Below are 19339 nucleotides of genomic sequence, written 5' to 3'. Positions count from 1 at the left end.
TCCAGTGCATATGGGGCATTTTCAAAGATAGACCACATATTAGGATATAGGCAAAGTCTCTTCAACTTCAAGAGGATAGAAATCATACCAAGCATCTTCTCAGATCACACTGGCATAAAACTAGTAATCAACTACAATAAAAACAATGGAAAAAAATCAAACACTTGGAGGCTAAATAGCATGCTATTAAACAATGATTGGGTTACCACAGAGATCAAAGAAGAAATAAAAAGCATCCTGGAAACAAAGGACAATGAAAAAACAATAATCCAAAATCTATGGGACACAATGAGTCCTGAGAGGGAAGTTCATAGCTCTACAAGACTACCTAAAAAAACAAGAAAAAATGGTAATAAATTACCTAACCCTGCAACTTAAAGAATTAGAAAGAGACAGCAAGAAAAGCTCACAGTATCCAGAAGGAAGGAGATAATAAAGATCAGAGCAGAAATAAAATGACATAAATCAATGAAACCAAGAGCTGGTTCTTTGACAAGATAAACAAGATTGATGAACCTCTAGCCAGGCTCACCAAGAAACAAAGAGAGAGGACCCAAATAAACAAAATCAGAAATGAAAGAGGTGAAGTAACAACTGATCCCACTGATAAACAAAGGATTGTAAAAAAATACTACGAACACCTCTACTCCAACAGACTGGACAACCTCGATGAAATGGACACATTCACAGTAAAATACAAGCTTCCAAAACTCAACCCAGAATTGAACCTGGGACCGTTCAGTCCTCAGGCCGTTGCTCTATCCACTGAGCCAAACCGTTTACAGCCCAACACCCTTTTCTGATAAAAACGCTCAGCAAAGTGGGAATAGAGGGATCATACCTCAACATAATAAAAGCCATATATGACAAACCTACAGCCAACAACATACTCAGTGGGCAAAAACTAAATCCATTTCCCTTAAGAACAGGAACAAGACAAGGATGGCCACTCTCACCACTCCTGTTTGACATAGTACTAGAAGTACTAGCCATAGCGATCCGACAAGAAGAAAAAATAAAAGGCATCCAAATTGGAAAAGAAGAAATGAAACTGTCCTTTTTTGCAAACAACATGATATTATACATTGAAAACCCCAAAGACTCCATAAAAAACTATTAGACCTAATAAATGAATTTGGCAATGTAGCAGGATACAAAATTAACACCCAGAAATCTATGGCCTTTTTATACACCAATAATAAACTCATAGAAAGAGAAATGAAAAAAAAATAATCCCATTTCCCATTGCACAAAAAAATTAAGATACCTAGGAATAAATTTAACCAAGGACGTAAAAGACCTATACTCGGAAAAATACAGGACATTGAAAAAAGAGATAGAGCAAGACATAAAAAAAATGGAAGAACATACTATGTTCATGGATTGGTAGAATCAACTTCATTAAAATGTCCATACTCCCTAAAGCAATCTATAGATTCAATGCAATACCTATTAAAATACCAATGGTATATTTCAAAGACCTAGAAAAAACTCTCCAAAAATTCATCTGGAATAAAAAACAGGATAGCCACAGCTATCCTGAGAAAGAAGAATAGTTGGAGGGATCAGAATACTAGACATCAAACTATATTACTAAGCCACGGTTCTCAAAATTGCCTGGTACTGGCACAAGAACAGACATATAGAGCAATGGAATAGAATAGAGGACCCAGAAATTGACCCAAGTCATTATACTCAATATTTGACAAAGGAGGCAAGAGCATACAATGGAATCAAAATAGCCTCTAATAAATGGTGCTGGGAAATTTGGTCAGATACATGCAAAAAAAATGAAACTAGAACACCAACTTTCACCATACACAAACTCAAAATGGCTAAAGTACTTGAATGTAAGATGGGAAACCATAAAAATCCTACAGGACTCCATAGGCAGCAAAATTGCAGACATGTCGTAGCAATATTTTTACAGACAGATCCTAGGGCAAGAGAGACTAAGTAGAAAATAAACCAATGGGATTACATCAAAATAAAAAGCTTCTGCACAGCAAAAGAAACCAACAAAACAACAAGAAAGCCCACTGCATGGGAGAACATATTTGCCAATGTTATCTCCGATATGGGTTTAATCTCTAGCATTTACAAGGAACTCATACAACTCATCAAAAGGAAAGTAAGCAATCCAATCAAAAAATGGTCACAGGAACTAAATAGAATCTTTTCGAAAGAGGACACTCAGAAAGCCATCCGGCCAGGGGCAGGGACCGCAGGAGGTTTTCCAGCCACAGGAGGTTGGCTGTGGGAGCGCACTCACCACCAGGGGGCAGCTCCTGCATTGAGCATCTGCCCCCTGGTGGTCAGTGAGCATCATAGCGACTCGTCATTAGGTCATAATGGTCGCTTTGGCTTTTATATATATACTAGGGGCCCGGTGCACGAAATTCGTGCACTGGGTGTGTGTGGGGGGGGGAGTGTCCCTCAGCCCAGCCTGCCCCCTCTCACATACTGGGAGCCCTCAGGCGTTGACCCCCATCACCCTTCAATCGCAGGATCAGCCCCTTGCCCAGACCTGACGCCTCTGACAGAGATGTCAGGCCTGGGCAGGGGACCCCCATTTCCCCCCATCACTGGTTCTGCCCCCAGCCCAGGCCTGATGTCTCTGGCCCAGGTGTCAGGCCTGGGCAGGGGACCCCCAGACCCCTCCGATTGCTGGCTCTGCCCCTTGCCCAGGCCTGATGCCTCAGCCAGAGGCGTAGACCCCCATCACCCTCCAATCGCCTGATCGGCCCCTTGCCAGGGCCTGACGCCTCCGCCAGTGGTGTGAGGCTTGGACAGGGGACCCCCATCTCCTCCCGATCACTGGCTCTGGCCCCCGCTCAGGCCTGAGGCCTCTGGCCCAGGAATCATGCCTGGGCAGGGGACCCCCATCTCCCTCTGATCGCTTGCTCCACCCCCCCGCCCAAGCCTGACACCTCTGACCCAGGCTTCAGGACTGGGCAAGGGGACCATCATATCCCCCCAATCCCCAGCTCCACCCCCCACCCAGGCCTGATGCCTCAGCCAGAGGAGTTGACCCTCATCACCCTCCGATCACCAATCACCGGATCGGCCCCTTGACCAGGCCTGAGGCCTCCGGCAGAGGTGTCAGGCCTGGGCAGGGGACCCCCAGCTCCCCGCGGTTGCAGGCTCCGCCCCTGCCCAGGCCTAACGCCTCTGGCCTAGGCGTCCAGCCCGGGCAGCGGGGACCCGCAGCTGCAGCGGCCCCGCGATCGTGGGCTTCGCTTTAGGCCCAGGCAAGGGACCCCTAGCTCCCGGGACTGCCAGCTTCAACCGTGCCCAGCTCCCATTGCTGGCTCCACCCCTACTTCCTGCTATCACTGGCCAGGGTGGCAAAGGCGCCTGATTCTCCGATCACGGCCCCAGGGCCGCCTTTGCCCTGCCCCCCAGCTCTTAGCTCCCCCCTGGGTTTCCGATCACTGTCAGTGGCAGGGGGCTTCTTCCTGCTTTCCCTTTCGCCAACCTGCATTGTGCCTACATATGCAAATTAGCCGCCATCTTGTTGGCAGTTAACTGCCAATCTTAGTTGGCAGTTAACTGTCAATCATAGTTGGCAGTTAATTTGCATATAGCCCTGATTAGCCAATGAAAAGGGTATCGTCGTACGCCAATTACCATTTTTCTCTTTTATTAGTGTAGATATGGATAATATTATTGGACAGTGAAAGAATATATAGGACCTCAGTTTCAGTTCTTTCATTAGAAAAATGAAAGTTTTTTATGTACTAACTTTGTAGATATATTTCCTTTGTGAGCCATTTCTTTTACTGATCCTTTCTTGATGCTTCTATAGCTGCATTATCCAGTGTAACAAGCCACTAGGCTAGTCTGAATTGACATGTAAATGTAAGTGCGAAATACACATGTATTTCAAAGATTTATTACAAAGAAGAGAATGCAAAATATTTCATTAATAATTTGTAGGTTGATTGCATGTTGGAATGATCATACTCTATATATATTGAATTGAATGAAATATATAGCTAAAATGAATTTTCAACCTGTTTCTTTTTACATTTTTAATGTGGCTACTATTAAATTTATGTACGTGGCTTATATTTATGGCTGTCAAAACTCTTGGACAACACTTTTCCTGGAGTCTACCATATTTTATATCAGGAAGTCAGATTTAGAAAGACTTTTTTTTCATCTCTTTTCTTATGTTCCAAGGTTAGAAAGTATTCTAAAGCTATATGTTCCAATAGTTAAATGACATGTTGTATATAACATAATGTATGTTTGACCATCATTTGAGCATTTGTTGTAATGTTGAACTATATTGGTGTGTTCTAGATTGGAGAGAAAAAGGAAAAGTGAGGCGCACAAACTACCAAGAATTAAAAAAAGGAACATGCTTATGCACTGTAGAAAATGTCATTAAAAGACCCTAGTCCTAATATTTAGACGTTATATATTGTGATCTAAAATTATACTATGCCATAGACAGTTTTCTTTGATAATATCTAACTTTGAGAACCACTGATAGAAACATACATTTAGTGGTTTTCAAGTTGAGAAAAAATTTCCAAAAGAATATTAGTTCTATTTTTTTACTCCTTATGCAGAATTGTCATTTGTGAAAGGGGGGGGGAAATTTCATATTATAGTTATAAACTCCTAAAACATAGAGAAGTTCTTTAAGCTCCTATATTATGCCAATGCAAATAACCTTTTCTTCCTTTAGAAAGTGATTATCTCTTTTCCCCATCCCACCCGCATTTCCATGTTTATTTGTTTTGTTTTGTATTTCCAAAAAAACACTTAATGCCCTTCTTAGGTTTATTTTTTATTTACTCATTAAATAAGGAATAGCACTGTTATGTTTTATATTTGAAACTGTAAGGTACATTTCTTTTTTATTTTATTTTAAATTTAACTCTTTGTTTTACAGATGAGGGCAGAAATGCAGTTGACCAAGCAGGTGGTGCACAGATTGTAATTGACCATTTAAGGTCACTGTGCAGTATAACAGATCCCGCCAATGAGAAGCTCTTGACTGTCTTTTGTGGCATGCTGATGAACTATAGCAATGAGAATGGTAATCAAAATTGAAAACTTGCTTTATCTCGGGGGGGGAAAAATTAAAAATCAACAGTACTATAGCAAAAAACAAAAATATTTAGAAACATTATAAACAAAGAATTCATAAGTGACATATAAAATTAGTAATTAGTTAAGAAAATTACAGTATTTGAAAAGCACAGTATGGTCTAATTTATTAAATGACACTAGTAATTGAAGGAACTCAAAAAACACACACAATGGTATGGTTCAAGATTTCTTGCTATGAGCATTTTAAAAATAAGTTATTAAAATAGCTTTTCCCTGTCCAGGTAACTCATTTGGTGTATGAACATTGTCCCATATCTCAAAAGGTGGCAGGTTTGATTCCTGGTCAGGGCACATACCTAGGTTTAGGTTTCAGGTTTGATCCCTGGTCAGGGAGTGTATGGGAGGCAACTGATGCCTGTCTGTCTCTCTCTCTCTCTCTCCCTCCTCTCCCTCTCCCTCTCCCTCTCCTTCTCTCTCTCTCTCTCTCTCTCCCTCTCCCTATCTCCAAACTTAATAAAGCCATATCCTCAGGTGAAGATTTTTTAAAAATATATTTTATTGATTTTTTTGCAGAGAGGAAGGGATAAGGATAGAGAGTTAGAAACATCGATGAGAAAGAAACATCGATCAGCTGCCTCCTGCACACCCCCTACTGGGGATATGCCCACAACTAAGGTACATGCCCTTGACTGGAATCGAACCCAGGACCCTTCAGTCCGCAGGCCGACGCTCTATCCACTGAGCCAAAGCGGTCAAGGCTGGGTGAGGTTTTTTTAAAAAATACCTTCATATTTATTCCTTCATATTAATACCAGGAGTAGCTTTAAAACAAACACTGTAAAAACAAACAAACAAACAAAAAAACAACAACCACAAACACTGTCTTAATAAGTAAAGTTATTTTATCTAGATACTAGATTTAGTTGTAAGAATAACAAAAATTTTTAATAAAATCTAGCATAAAAATAAAGTTTAGAACAGTTGCAGATGTCTAATTTGAGAAATTTAATAAGTACTTTATAGCCTATGTGGTTGTTAATCAAATGCACATAAAAAGAGTGGCATGAAGGCTTCACTATACTTCTAAATGTCACAAAATTCATTTATTTTATATGAATTATTTTATGTGTCAGTTGTCAAAATTCTAGTAACTTCCTAAAATAGAAATCAGGTCTTTCTGTGTTTCTTTTATAATGCCATTTTAAATTGGAGTCTGTAACAGAGACATTTTATTTGTATATTGACCATGCAATATTTTTCTTTACTTTCATGTGTTTTAGAAAAATAAGGCATTTTAGGCATTTTTTTTTTATTTTTTTTACTTAGTAGTCATGGGTTTAAAGAAATATTTTCAATAATTAGAAAAAAAAAAAGATAAATGTTGATAGCACATGACCACAGACATTTGACCTTAGTGTTGGAGATGATAGCAAATGGCAGAGACTGTGGCTCTTGTCCCATTGAAAGGGTAAAACCACTACCCTCTTCTCTAGCCGGTTGTTTCTGTAGGACAATTGATTGGGTCAAACGCTACCAAATCTTTTCATTTGGGGGAAAGCGGTAAGCTGAAAAATGTAGCTTTTCCCATGACACCTGATTTTTAAATGTTCAATTACATTTGCTTTTTTAGCACTTACAAATTAAACAGAATGTTTCCTGGGGTTACATCATATCCAAAAGACACAAGTTTTAAACCTGAGTTAAAATTATCCATAATAATAATAGTTTTCTTTCATCAAATGGCTTGTCTATTAAACTCAAACTAATAATAAATGGCAGTCTTTGTTATAAGGTCAGTTACTTCTGTTTTCCTTGCCCTGTCATAGAATCATTTTTTAAAAGAAAATGTCCAAACTATGAAGAAGACAAACAGAAAGAACAGTCTGGGTAACCTGCAAAATGAATAGCTAGTGCCTAAATAATTTAAATTTGACCATAAAACACAGGTATCTGAATTGCATTAAGAAATCATTGGCCAATTGTTCATTTCGCTTCATTTTTCTTCAACTTCATTCAGGCTTGGACAGCTGAGTAAGTGGGAGAATGATTGAGGAAGATAAATGGAAGAAACTAGTCATGGAGTGATAGCAGCTTTGGGTATAAAAGAATTAGCCTTGTTATGCATCTAACCCAGGGGTGGGCAAACTTTTTGACTCGAGGGCCACAATGGGTTCTTAAACTGGACCGGAGGGTCGGAACAAAAGCATGGATGGAGTGTTTGTGTGAACTAATATAAATTCAAAGTAAACATCATTAAATAAAAGGGTACGGTCTCTTTTTTTTTAGTTTTATTCATTTCAAACGGGCCGTAGTTTGCCCACGGCTGATCTCACCTGTTTGTTTGTCCTTTGAGGAAGCTGTTGCTCAAAAGTCTGTACCAAAGCATATCACATGGCCAAATGGTCATCAAACACATCACTGATTCTAATCCAAAAGAGCCTGTGATTGAATCCATGTTATAGGAAAAGCATGTCAAACTCAAAGGCTAACACGGGCTAAATAAACAAGGTTTAAGTTTCTGTGGGCCACAAAAAAACAAAAGCTTCAATTTTCATAGAAACGTGGATTTATTTCAATAGAGACATGCTGAATACAAAGGGCTGAAATAAATGAGTAATTGTTAACATAAAATAATAGAACATTTTAATAAAAATTAATATTTTTTTCTTGAACATTAACTTACCAGACACTGATTAACTGCACAAATTAATAAATGTAACGCAAATAAACCTATTTTTCTTGTTCTCCAAAAGTGAAATATTTCCTGTTGTGCACACCAAAAAAGTCAGTCCAAGACTAATGACGTGGCAATAGGCTGCTAAAATATTCGCTGCTAGTGTTAGTGGAGAAAAATGGTACACCTGTGTATAAGCCATGTAAGGGAAATGAATGCAACATGATTATAGTAATCAGTCATTAGCGAATGTTGTAGTTTGTTATTAGTAATTATAACAGGATATTGTAAAAACTAAGTCATGAAATTTTTATTAAAATGTTTCTTACATACCGTTATATTGGCTGGGCCGCAAAAATATTCATTGTGGGCCATGAGTTTGACATGCTTGTTATAGGCTATCACAATGTTTAGAGAAGTGCACTGAGAACATAGTGATTAAAAACATGAGTGCACAGTCAAAATGCATAATACATTTCTTCTGTAGGAGTTTTTTTCCCCTGGTGTGCAAGTATTCCCAAGAAGTAACTTTATATACTTTGGAAAACTATTAACTTTTCTTAGACCGTTATTGGAGCAGTGGTGTTTTTGTTCCATTATTCTAAGCTGCAGTTTGAATTCAGCTTTCAAAACTGGTACATAAAATAGAAGTAAAGTTATTTTTAGTTTTTTAAAGGAACAAATGCCAAACATAACTATCCCCTTTCCGCTGCTTCCCTTTATGTTTGTCTTTCATGAAGATCATAGTTTAAGAAGTGGTTCTTTTTTAATTTACATTTAACTTACATTTTATTCTTTTTTAAATTTTCACTTGCATAATTATTAAGCATCTTTGTGTGTCAATTATTTATTTACTGTATTCTTTAAAATATGCATTTAAAGAATTTCCAACTTAAATTCTAGGTCTTATTGGCTAACTTTAAATCATTTGATCCTGTCCACCTAGATGAGTCACCGAAACAAAAAAAACAACAACAGTAGAATTTTATGAAACTTGGGAGCCACTTTTTATTAGCACTGGTAAAATAAAGGAAGTTTCTTGTTATCTGTATTTACTATTGAATTTCAGTATACAAGCCTCTGCTACTTTCTGAGTAGAATAGTTGGGTGAACTCCTTGTTATTCTAGCAGAAAAATGAGCTGTACCCATGGACCCAATAACTTAAGCCTTATTTATAGGGAGTTATTCTTTAGTTCCATGTATAAAAAATTTTAAATATAAAGATAAGTATTAGAAATGGTCACAAAGACCCACCAACATAGTTTCTCTGACAAGAACATTTTCAAATTGTTTATTAGTCCTAAAAATGGATTGACACCAGACTGAGACTTAGGATATATTGATTTCTGTCCATATAGTGGACAACCCTGATCATACCCAATTTTTAAATCCATTAAATAGGGACTTAAACAAGTTTCCTACACACATGCAAGGCATATATTGTGAAAATGCTTACTCGGTAAAGGTATTTTTCTACCCATTTATAAATTTGCATACAACTCAAGGTTTCTGAGTTTTAAAACTTTTGAACTCACTCAAAATGATATACTTATAAGCGATAAGCTAAATATATTCTTTTGTTTCCTTGTTGGTGAAACAATTAAAACTTTTTATATTCAGGTAAGTGTGGAATACATGAATAGAAAAAGTTATAATTACTTTGTCAGAAAAGTCATATCAGTAATATTGTATAAATAAAATCAGGTTTAAATAGAATAAGAAAAAACTTTTGTTTAGTAAAAATCTCTTCAATTTATGCTTTTGGGGAAAATCATACCTGTTTTTCACATGGTAAAGAAGCACTCTTCAATTCTAGTGGCACACTAGTATGCTGTGGCGTATCGGTGGAAAATTGCTGATCTTACAGCAAAGCACCGGCGTAATTTAACACCTTATTAAAGAGTCTATTAGTACACCATTTTTATTATATTAGAAGTAACTATTATTAGTCAATTAGTATCTTAAAAAAAACCCTCTATAATTAAGAGTTTAGGATGCCCGGAACAGGCTCCTGAAGGACAGCCGTGTGACGGGCCCTCCAAGAGGGGGTCTGCCACACGGACACACACACAATGCTAACACCGACAGGGAGAGCCACGAAAACGAGGGTGTCAAAGGAGAGCAGTCAGCCTGAGGCAGCACAGAGGTCACAAGGAAAGGTCGTGGTATCATGCTGCAAGGGACTGTCAGTGAGGACCACAACTGAGCCTTTGCTACGGCACCAGGCGCTTGGGTTAATGGTCGATGTCCACCCAGTCATGCACATAACCAAGGCGTGGGATTCACTTACAGCATCTGTAAGAGCCGGGAGACAGTAGGCATGCCATTTTTACAGGCTTCACAAGACAGCGTAGACTCCAACATGGCCACTTGAAATGAACAGATACACACTTTAGTTCCACAGAACACGCTGGCAAACCACTGGGTGATGAAAAGTTTGACACCGCTTTGCAACAACTGTCTGCAGGCTGATCAGGACAGTGTCAAAACTCTCCTAGCAGACAGATGGGGGACGTGGGGAGGGGATACTGGCCGCACTGGCTGCCAGTGATTCAAACTAAGCGGTTTAGAAACCACACGCCGACAGAGAGCCAATAAATGTAAAATAAAAAAAAACAAGAGTTTAATGTATTTCCTAATACACCTATGTTAGATAGAGACACAAAATACAGGGAGAAGTATGTTATAATTCTAAAGCAAAATAATAATGAATAAACATTAAAGCAATGACTATAGTTATTTTACATAAACTATGCCATAAGAGAAAACTAAGGGAATTAAACATTCCATTAAAAAAAAGGAAAAATTATTTTCCTTCTAAAATGAGTAATATAGTATACACAGTCTATGACTGTCTTCTTCATGTGACCTAAATCATATACAAGATGTCCCCAAAATATGTATACACACTTAATAGCTGATAGCTCAATTGATGTTTCTTTCTTTTCAGATTTAACCCATTGGAATTCAAAGTGTGTATATATTTTGGGTGGACACCCTATATATGATATATATATTTGTGTGTGTGTGTATATATGATTTTTACATATAGAGCTGATTTTTCTCTAATATCTTAATAAGTCCCTATGGTGAATTTCTTTTCTGTGTGTGTGTATGGTTCTTGAGATCTCTCCAGGCTATTCTCATGATAATTCTCACATTTATTTGCTATGTGGACTTAATGATAACTGAACTATGGTTGAAAGGAGACCATCTGTGTAATTTATGAACTACAGCTCATGGGATATGTTATTGGAGCATAACTGAATTTAAATAAGTCTGATACTTAAATTCAGTAGTTGAAAATAGGCCTATAAAGGATTTCCTCTCCTCTAATTTAAAGATCGCTTAATATATAATTAATTTCATTTTAACCAATAGCAGCAGTTTCACAGTTCTGCTCATACACTTATTCATTATCTTAATAAACTCAGTTCAAAAACGTGGCTTACTTGTTTTTGCTTCATACTTAAAATAGGAAGACTATAAATTATATAGAAATAATTATATATAGGAATAGTTTTAATTAAAATTAAAAAGCAGTTTGACCCTGAGTATATTATATTTTGGTATTACTTTTACAGGTAAGAAAGACTATTTCCCAGATGTTAGACGTTTAGCAAATGATTTGCTTTGAGGAATTATTCCCAAAGTGTACTTACTGTGGGTACAAGCTAATTAATACTTCCATATATTTCCTAAGTACTAAAAATATTTTACCTAACATTAAGGAAAACAAAATTCAAAAATACAAAATTTTACCTTTGCAAGTCAGTCTTTTTAAAATTATATTAATTTTCTAATATACTATGTGTTTTTTTCTGTTTATAAAGGCATTGAAGATGTACTTTTATATTTACAGCTTTTGAAGCCCAAGTTGTCAAAGTACTCAGAGTGTGTAAATGACTTTTATTGTGGAGCTGAAAAGTTTTAAAAAAATATATCAACTCTTTACTAACTGTTCTTTTCTTTGAAAAAAACCTCTGAATTTTTACTGTTTATTCAATAGAACTTTCTAATCAATTTACTGTAGCAGGTTGCTTTCATGAAATTCTGTTATAAATGTTATTTTCAGCAAATTGTTTTATGGAAAGTCAGAGCAATTAATTGTTCTTGTACCTTCTGCTAGTTAGTTTTTCATCAGAATCCTCCTAAGCAATCTATAATAAAAGCCTAGGTGGTTCTTGCACCCTCACAGGACATCCCCATGTCATCACAAGATGGCCACCACAATATGGCCGACACAAGATGGCCAGCAGGGGAGGGCAGTTGGGGGCCTTCAGGCCGGCAGGGGAGTGGTTAGGGGGCGATCAGGCTAGCAGGCAGAAGCCATTAGGCAATCAAGCAGGCAGACAAGCGGTTAGGAGTCAGCAGTCCCGGATTGGGATCGGGCCTGAACCAGCAGTCGGACATCCCTCGAGGGGTCCCAGGTTGGAGAGGGTGCAGGCCGGGCTGAGGGACAGCGCCCCACCCCCCACCCCCCCGCACAAATTTCCTGCACCAGGCCTCTAGTACTTATAATAATGCTGTTACTTAATGGGCAAACGCCCTAAGAACTGGGTTTGTAGTAGAGGTATACCAAATGCACATTTTGGTTTGATTCCACTTGGTCAAGTATTGATATTAATATTCACCTTTGGCCATTATAGAATGAATTTCTGAATGAAAGAATCTTAAACTTTATTGTAAAAATATGAAATGATTGTTATAGTTGTTTCATTAATGATTTAAAGTTTGGCATTATATTACAGAAATAATACTTTCTCAGATTGTCAGCTTTTGGATTGTTCTTGATCATTATAGTGCACTCAGCAATGTGATATTAAATAGATACCCAATTTTAAGTGAGGGCAGCAGAATAACAAAATATGTTTGGGGTTTGTCATTCCCTAACATGTTTTTCCTTTTTTAATTTGCTTTATGTCTGGGCTAGAGATGATTAATCATAAATGTTAATGAATATTATTTTCAAGATTTTCCTCAGAGTGAATATTTGAGGTGACAAAGTTGGCTTTCTGATTTTAACTCATCCTCACAAGCTATAGAGAATTCCCAAATTCTTGAAATTCCCAAATTCTTTTTTGAAAGACTCATGGCCCAAATGGAATTAAGTAACTAAAAATTAAAAACAGCTTCTAACATTTATTTCATGCTGTGAATTCTAAAGAGAATAAGTAATCTCTGTTATTCTGCTTTCATTTAATTTTTACATTGTATATGTTCACTATCATTAGTTATTGCCACATTTTAATATTGTATAAGTATGCATTTATGTTGTGAGGCACATAGAGAGATTTTCTCTGTATATGGAATGCTTATTTATATTTGAAAATTAATATTTAGATAGTAATAGTAAAATTGAGAGGTCAGGCCTTGTTTTTTATTATTGATGTTACTACACCACTGAACTATGATGGCATCAAAGCATATGAATATGGACCATGCGCAAGTTTTAAAGCCAAAGATAACTAATGGATTTTGGCCAAATATCAATGTATGTTTAATTTAGACCACTGAAAATATCCATTCACAGAGAAATTCAAGGTAGAAAAATATCATTTGTGCCGAAACCGGTTTGGCTCAGTGGATAGAGCGTCGGCCTTCGGACTAAAGGGTCCCAGGTTCGATTCCGGTCAAGGGCATGTACCTGGGCTGTGGGCACATCCCCATTGTGGGGTGTGCAGGAGGCGTCTGATCAATGTTTCTCTCTCATCGATGTTTCTAACTCTCTATCTCTCTCCCTTCCTCTCTGTAAAAAATCAATAAAATATATTTTTTAAAAAAAAGAAAGAAAAGAAAAATATCATTTGTAAATTAACTTGTATAAAAAATTCTGTTTTCTTTTATTTAAGTAATTCTGTTTTCTAACTACAACTAAAATCCAGTTAACATCAAACTGCCTATATTTTATTTATAAAAAATTTTAAAATTAAATACTATTGGAAAATGGGTATTAACTACAAATCAGAAATTTTTGGTTATGAGCTGTGTCTTATTAATAGTTTGTGTGTTCCCAAATAACTTGTATGTAATTTTAAAGTATAAAACTTAATGATAGTAATGTTTCAGGGTAACTATTAATGTTTGCTTTAAAAAAAAAGCCAGTTAATCCTTTTGTAAAACAATTTTTATATTATTAAACACATATGTTTGTAAGATATACATGTTGTAATGTTAATTAATCTGGCATTTAGCTTCATTTCGGTGTAAATTTATACTTTAGATAGCACTTTTCTCTCAGCACTGCTATCTGAGAGCAGAGACTGGATTTATTTCTCTCAGTAAGAGATGCTTAAACAACAGCTGGCAGCAGTCCTCTTTAAAACAAACAAACACAAATCCAGTTGTAACCTTTAAAAGACCAGTTTCTTTGTGAGATGGAAGTGCAGAGTTTTCTTTAATCAGAGAAGATATATTTGTAGAAATTTCCTTTGTAGCAGTATACATTATAAGAAGAGTTGATATGTAGTAAATAATATAACCTAATGAGTCTAGGGAAGAAAAAAAGATCTCGATTAAGACATAATCACTCTAGATGTCATTGGATTCAGAACACTAAATGGATATGTCTCTTAAAAATAATAATTCCATTTTTTTCTTCCACTTGTGATTTTTGCTTTGGGGTCTTGTTACTGTTGTTTTACATTACACTCACTCATGTAATTTGGTCCTTTATCTCTAGAGCACTTACAAGAGGGAAATTTTGCTCTGTAGAGACTCTTATTTTCAGAACCCAGAAAAAAACTTGTCAATTAGCTTTTCCACATTTTATTGTTAACTTTTAGAAAGTAAAAAAATGTGTAAAAGTATTATTTTAAGCCCCTTGTATTTTTTTAAAATATATTTTATTGATTTTTCACAGAGAGGAAAGGAGAGGGATAGAGAGTCAGAAACATCGATGAGAGAGAAACATCGATCAGCTGCCTCCTGCACACCTCCCACTGGGGATGGGCCTGCAACCAAGGCACTTGCCCCCCGCTGGAATCGAACCCGGGGCCTTTCAATCCGCAGGCCGACACTCTATCCACTGAGCCAAAACGATTAGGGCCCTTGCATTCTTAATACTAATGAATCTTGATTCTCTTTATTTCCTTTGAAATTTCTGTCATTAAAATGTATAACCTAGGGCTTACATTACTGGGATAATCTTGGTGCAAAACCCATAATGCATGTTTTGTATAAAGAGGGCTTTTAAAAGAATTGATTTTGAAATTAATTTTAATCACATAAATATTTTTAGTTTTATATGCTCAACACTAGAATAACAGCTCTTTACATTCCTTATCAATCAACAAAAAGATACTCAGTAATAAGTAACTGAAATGGAAGTTTTTACTTGTGCCTGCACTTGTGTTTTTAGATGTGAACCATCCTCTCAGTAGCTGTAGTTAAGTCAGTTTATTTTTTAGTGTTATAGTGGAGCTATAACTTGCTTAACTTAAACTCCTAAGTTTTACTTCACAGATATATAATTTCTAATTTATCTTTTCTTGGAAATAAAACTATGCCATTAGTTAAGGGCTTTTTACTCAGTCTTTATTATGCTGCAATGGTTTTTAGCCAATTTGTATTAGAACATCACATCAAGTTTTATATTTGCTTGTTTTTGCTTGTTAAATGTATATAATTCATTTAACTGTAGATGGGTTTTTATGTAAACCTATAAATAGGATACTCTTATACTATGAATAATATACATACCATATGTACATACTACTGTGGAAATTGTGTTTTGAATGGTGTGTCATTTTAAGTTTCATTATTCATTAAGTCATATTTACCAATAAACTTAATAGTTTTATAACATTGTAAGAGCCTTTTCTTAGGAATGAGATAAACATGTTATAATCTTAAGGAACTTTTTCTATTTAGTAACTGATCAACATCAGCTGAGTTACTTGGCATACTTTTCTGGACCTGTAGTCTGTCTATACATTTGTTTTTAAACATTAAACTTAAAACTCAGGGGGAAAAGGTTCTTCAACTTGAGATCTTCTCTCCAGATCTCCATTCTTTGGAGTTTCCATGAGTGTGACCTGAAGAACTTGGAACCATTGAAATTCAAATGTAGGTAGGTAAGTGTTCACACCAGCGCATGCATTGATTGCCTTATATCTCTTTGTATATGCATCTGTATTGCACCCTCTCAGTGCCTTTCTTCCTCTTCCTCCCCATAGATCATGTAGGGCCTGTGTCACCCTGATATTATGTAATTGTGTGATTCTGTATTTTGGTCAGTATTTGTCTGTGATGTGTGTCAGGAGCAATTTTAAAATGTCTTCAGATGTTTATGATGTTGTGCTGTCTAAAGACTGTCACACATAACTGTGTGCTATGTATGGGCCTGGGTTTTGTTTTTGTGAATTGTGTTTATTGAGCTCTGAATAAACATTCCACTGGAGTTGCCGATATTCGTTGAGGGATGCAGAAAGTCTCAGTCATGCATTATTTCACTTACTCTCTCAAATGTATTTAGAGATGTGAAGTGTTTCTGGTACTAAGAATTTCTTCCACTTAGTCTTTGACTTAAAAGTTATCCTGATACCATCATGATAGCATTAATGTCAGTACTATCCTTTGAAGTACATTCACAACATCTCTGGGCAATTAAAAAAGTGATTAAACATAATCATTTGCTTCCAGTGAAAAGAATTAATACTAATTTATTCCACACATACAGGACTCCTATTTAGTTCTCTCCCCCAAATATTTATTGCTAGTATACTAAGTTGTAACTGAAATAGGCAAACAGACTCAGTCATGGAATATTCTCCTAGGCTTAAGTAGAGTTTCTACTCAAGTAAGCAAAATGAGATGTTCAGGTGCTTAATTAATGTAATTTTGCTCAAAATATCTGAACACCAAAATCTAGAATTTCTAGTATGTTTTTTTTTTATTATCACTTATGCCAAACACATCATTGAATTTCAGAATCTCCTGGGTTTGTTTGTTTGTTTTTGTTTTGGTCTATCTCCTATAAAAATTAGAAAATTCTTTAGCAGTGGTTCTTAAACATTTGATATCAGGACTCTTTTAGACACTTAATAACTGGAAGACTTCAAAGAACTTTTGTTTATATATACATATGTATATATACTCATGTACTCATTACATGAGTAATATCTATTAATATTTTACTGTATTAGAAATGAAAATAGAGACATTTTAAAAATTATTTAGTATTTTTAAAATAATAAAACCCCACTATATGTTAACATAAATAACATTTTTATGAAAAATAGCTTCAGAATTTAAAAATGCTAAATAAACATAACATTTATTTTACTGTGTGTGATGGTGAAGAATATAATGACTACTAATACAATTTGGTGTCACTGACTGCATTCATACTAAAGCCCCAGCAGTTTTACCTACCAATGTGTTTTCACCATCATTGCAAATGTCAATACAGTGAAAAAGGCAAATAAAACTTTGGTAAATTTATGAAAGTAGTTTTGACTTTGTGATCCTTGAAGGGTTTTGGGGCTTCTATTTTGAGAACCATGTCCTAGGATGCCTGCTTATCTTGAGAAAATTTGTATCAACCTGTTAAATGCTTTTTTTCTTCTTCTGGGCCTTTATTATCCAAGTCTCCTTGCTTACAGTTGATATGAACAGACTTGAGAGTTATTTGAGCATAAATTTTGTTTTAGTTAGCATCATAGAATTAGATATTAAAGAAAGCAGCCAAGTGCTCTAAAATGAGTCTCTCCATTGGATAACTATACATTTTTCTCTTCATACCTGTGTGTGGTTTATTGTATGTGAGTATACAATTAATTTGCTCCTGGGTAGTAGTATAATATGTTTTCATGAAGCAACATGATTTTCTTGAATTACGGCGATTCACACCATGTGCCATTGTGATAAGCTACATTTTTTTTCCTGATCTATCACAATTTCAAATATTATTGCTCCAATTTGTATGCCAAAGATTGTATGAAACTCTGAAACATTTCTTAACTTTTTGTCCACTCTTTTCTGGAACCAAAATTTGTAATATTGTAAAAGTGGTCCAAGAAAGTTGTAGAGATGCCAAGTTAGGAGACCATTAACATCATCTTCTAAGTGGCATTCTCCTGTTGAGTTATCTCCTTTGTAAAATTTGTTATTCTTCTGATATCCCTGGACTGTGGGATTTTTATAGTTTGTACCAACAGTACTGAGGGGGTGTGTGATGCCTACATATGTGCAGATACATAGTGGAGTTTGACTCACACTCAATGCATGCGCTAGTGCTCACGCTTACATACTTGAAATTTAATGATTCAGCAGCTCTGCGGTATTTGAAAAGGTAGTCAAAATGACTAAATAAATAATTGAAAGTTTAAAATACTGCTAAAGAACAAGAATCTGCAGGTGACTCAATAATAAGGAACTCTATCTACTGGTAAGTAATCCACGTAATTTCTAACTTGGAAAGCTTCTCTGTGCACCGAGCCTCTAGTATAGGTGTAATACTGTATCCTATAACATAAGTAATTTGCCTGTGAGATGCATATTGTGAATCATTTATTAATTGCTGAATTGTATAGTTAGGAAAAATATTGAACATCAAAAGCCTAAAAACGAATCATTTAGTTGAATATATTATTTCTGTGTCTTTTTAGAACAGTCTTCATAATTCTATTGCAAAATTTGAAATTGTTTTAGACTATTTGAACTCAAAATGTAAACTTCCTTTTTTTTCCTCAGGCCTGTTTCCGATTCTTGTTTTGGTAATAGGCCCCTTTCTAGTATAGATAGGTTTCCACAACTGAATGAGAGAATATTCGTAATTATCCACTCATCAGTTTTCAGGGCCATCAGCCTCTGTTGGCTATCTCTTCATACTTTTTAACGGCAGGAAAAATTAACTGTAAAGACCACCAGGTGAATAATCAACTGGCATGTGATACAGCTCAACCCTGTCTTTATGTTCTTTTCTGGTAATCACTCAACCTCCTTATCTATAGGTTAAAAATTATATAGAGATTAGTAGGCAAACTCTGTCAAGGGAAGCATGCTATGAGGAAAATTTGTATTGTAAAAACCAGATTTTTATCTTTAGATTCCCAGTAGGTAACTTACTAGAATTTGGAGAAAATTATTAGCTTGAAAATGGCACATAATTTTTAAAGAAAAATATTGATAATATCCTGTATCTTTGGATGAACCACTTATTAACAGTAACTTTATGTTTTGCATAAACATGTGAGTGTTTATGTCTTCTTATCTTATTCAGTACTTTGGGTTGGCATTTTGGTTTATTTACTTTCAACTTTGTTACAGGTATTCTGTTGTTAATGAAGAAGCATTGTGGAAGTCCAAGTCATATTAAGTACTTTAAATCCAGTTAGTTTCTTAGAATATGAAGATAAGCAGTGATGGCAAAGCCATACTGACCTCATTCTTATTCTTTTCACCTCTCAAGCTAAATTTTCCTTTCTTTGCTGATTGTTACTATTATTAAATACCAATTTGAGAAGAAAAATATTTTAAGTAACCCTTTCTTTCCTTGTTGAAACTACTTTTCATCCTAGTAGTCATTGAAGAATGCTCTGCTGCAATTAAACAAAAATTTTTGTGAATTACATGTTTATACTTTTTATTCTTTA

At 35.7% G+C, this 19339-nt stretch overlaps 1 protein-coding gene across 5 annotated transcripts in view; it reads left to right on the top strand.

The window, feature by feature from the left end:
* RAP1GDS1 (Rap1 GTPase-GDP dissociation stimulator 1) overlaps positions 1 to 19339 on the top strand; it is a 141070-nt gene that overhangs the window by 81622 nt on the left and 40109 nt on the right. For 3 of the 5 annotated variants that reach the window (XM_081085744.1, XM_081085741.1, XM_081085740.1), the window contains exon 5: positions 4907 to 5053. The exons of the other annotated variants lie outside the window; for them this stretch is intronic. In XM_081085744.1, coding sequence (XP_080941870.1) covers positions 4907 to 5053 — 147 coding nt within the window. The remainder of the gene's footprint in view (positions 1 to 4906; positions 5054 to 19339) is intronic. 5 annotated transcript variants of the gene reach the window in all.

This window comes from Myotis nattereri (assembly GCF_964212035.1).
Source record: "Myotis nattereri genome assembly, chromosome: 1".
NCBI classification, from domain to species: domain Eukaryota; kingdom Metazoa; phylum Chordata; class Mammalia; order Chiroptera; family Vespertilionidae; genus Myotis; species Myotis nattereri.
The sequence above is the reverse complement of the archived record's forward strand: the minus strand, read 5'-3'. Positions and strand labels throughout refer to the sequence as shown.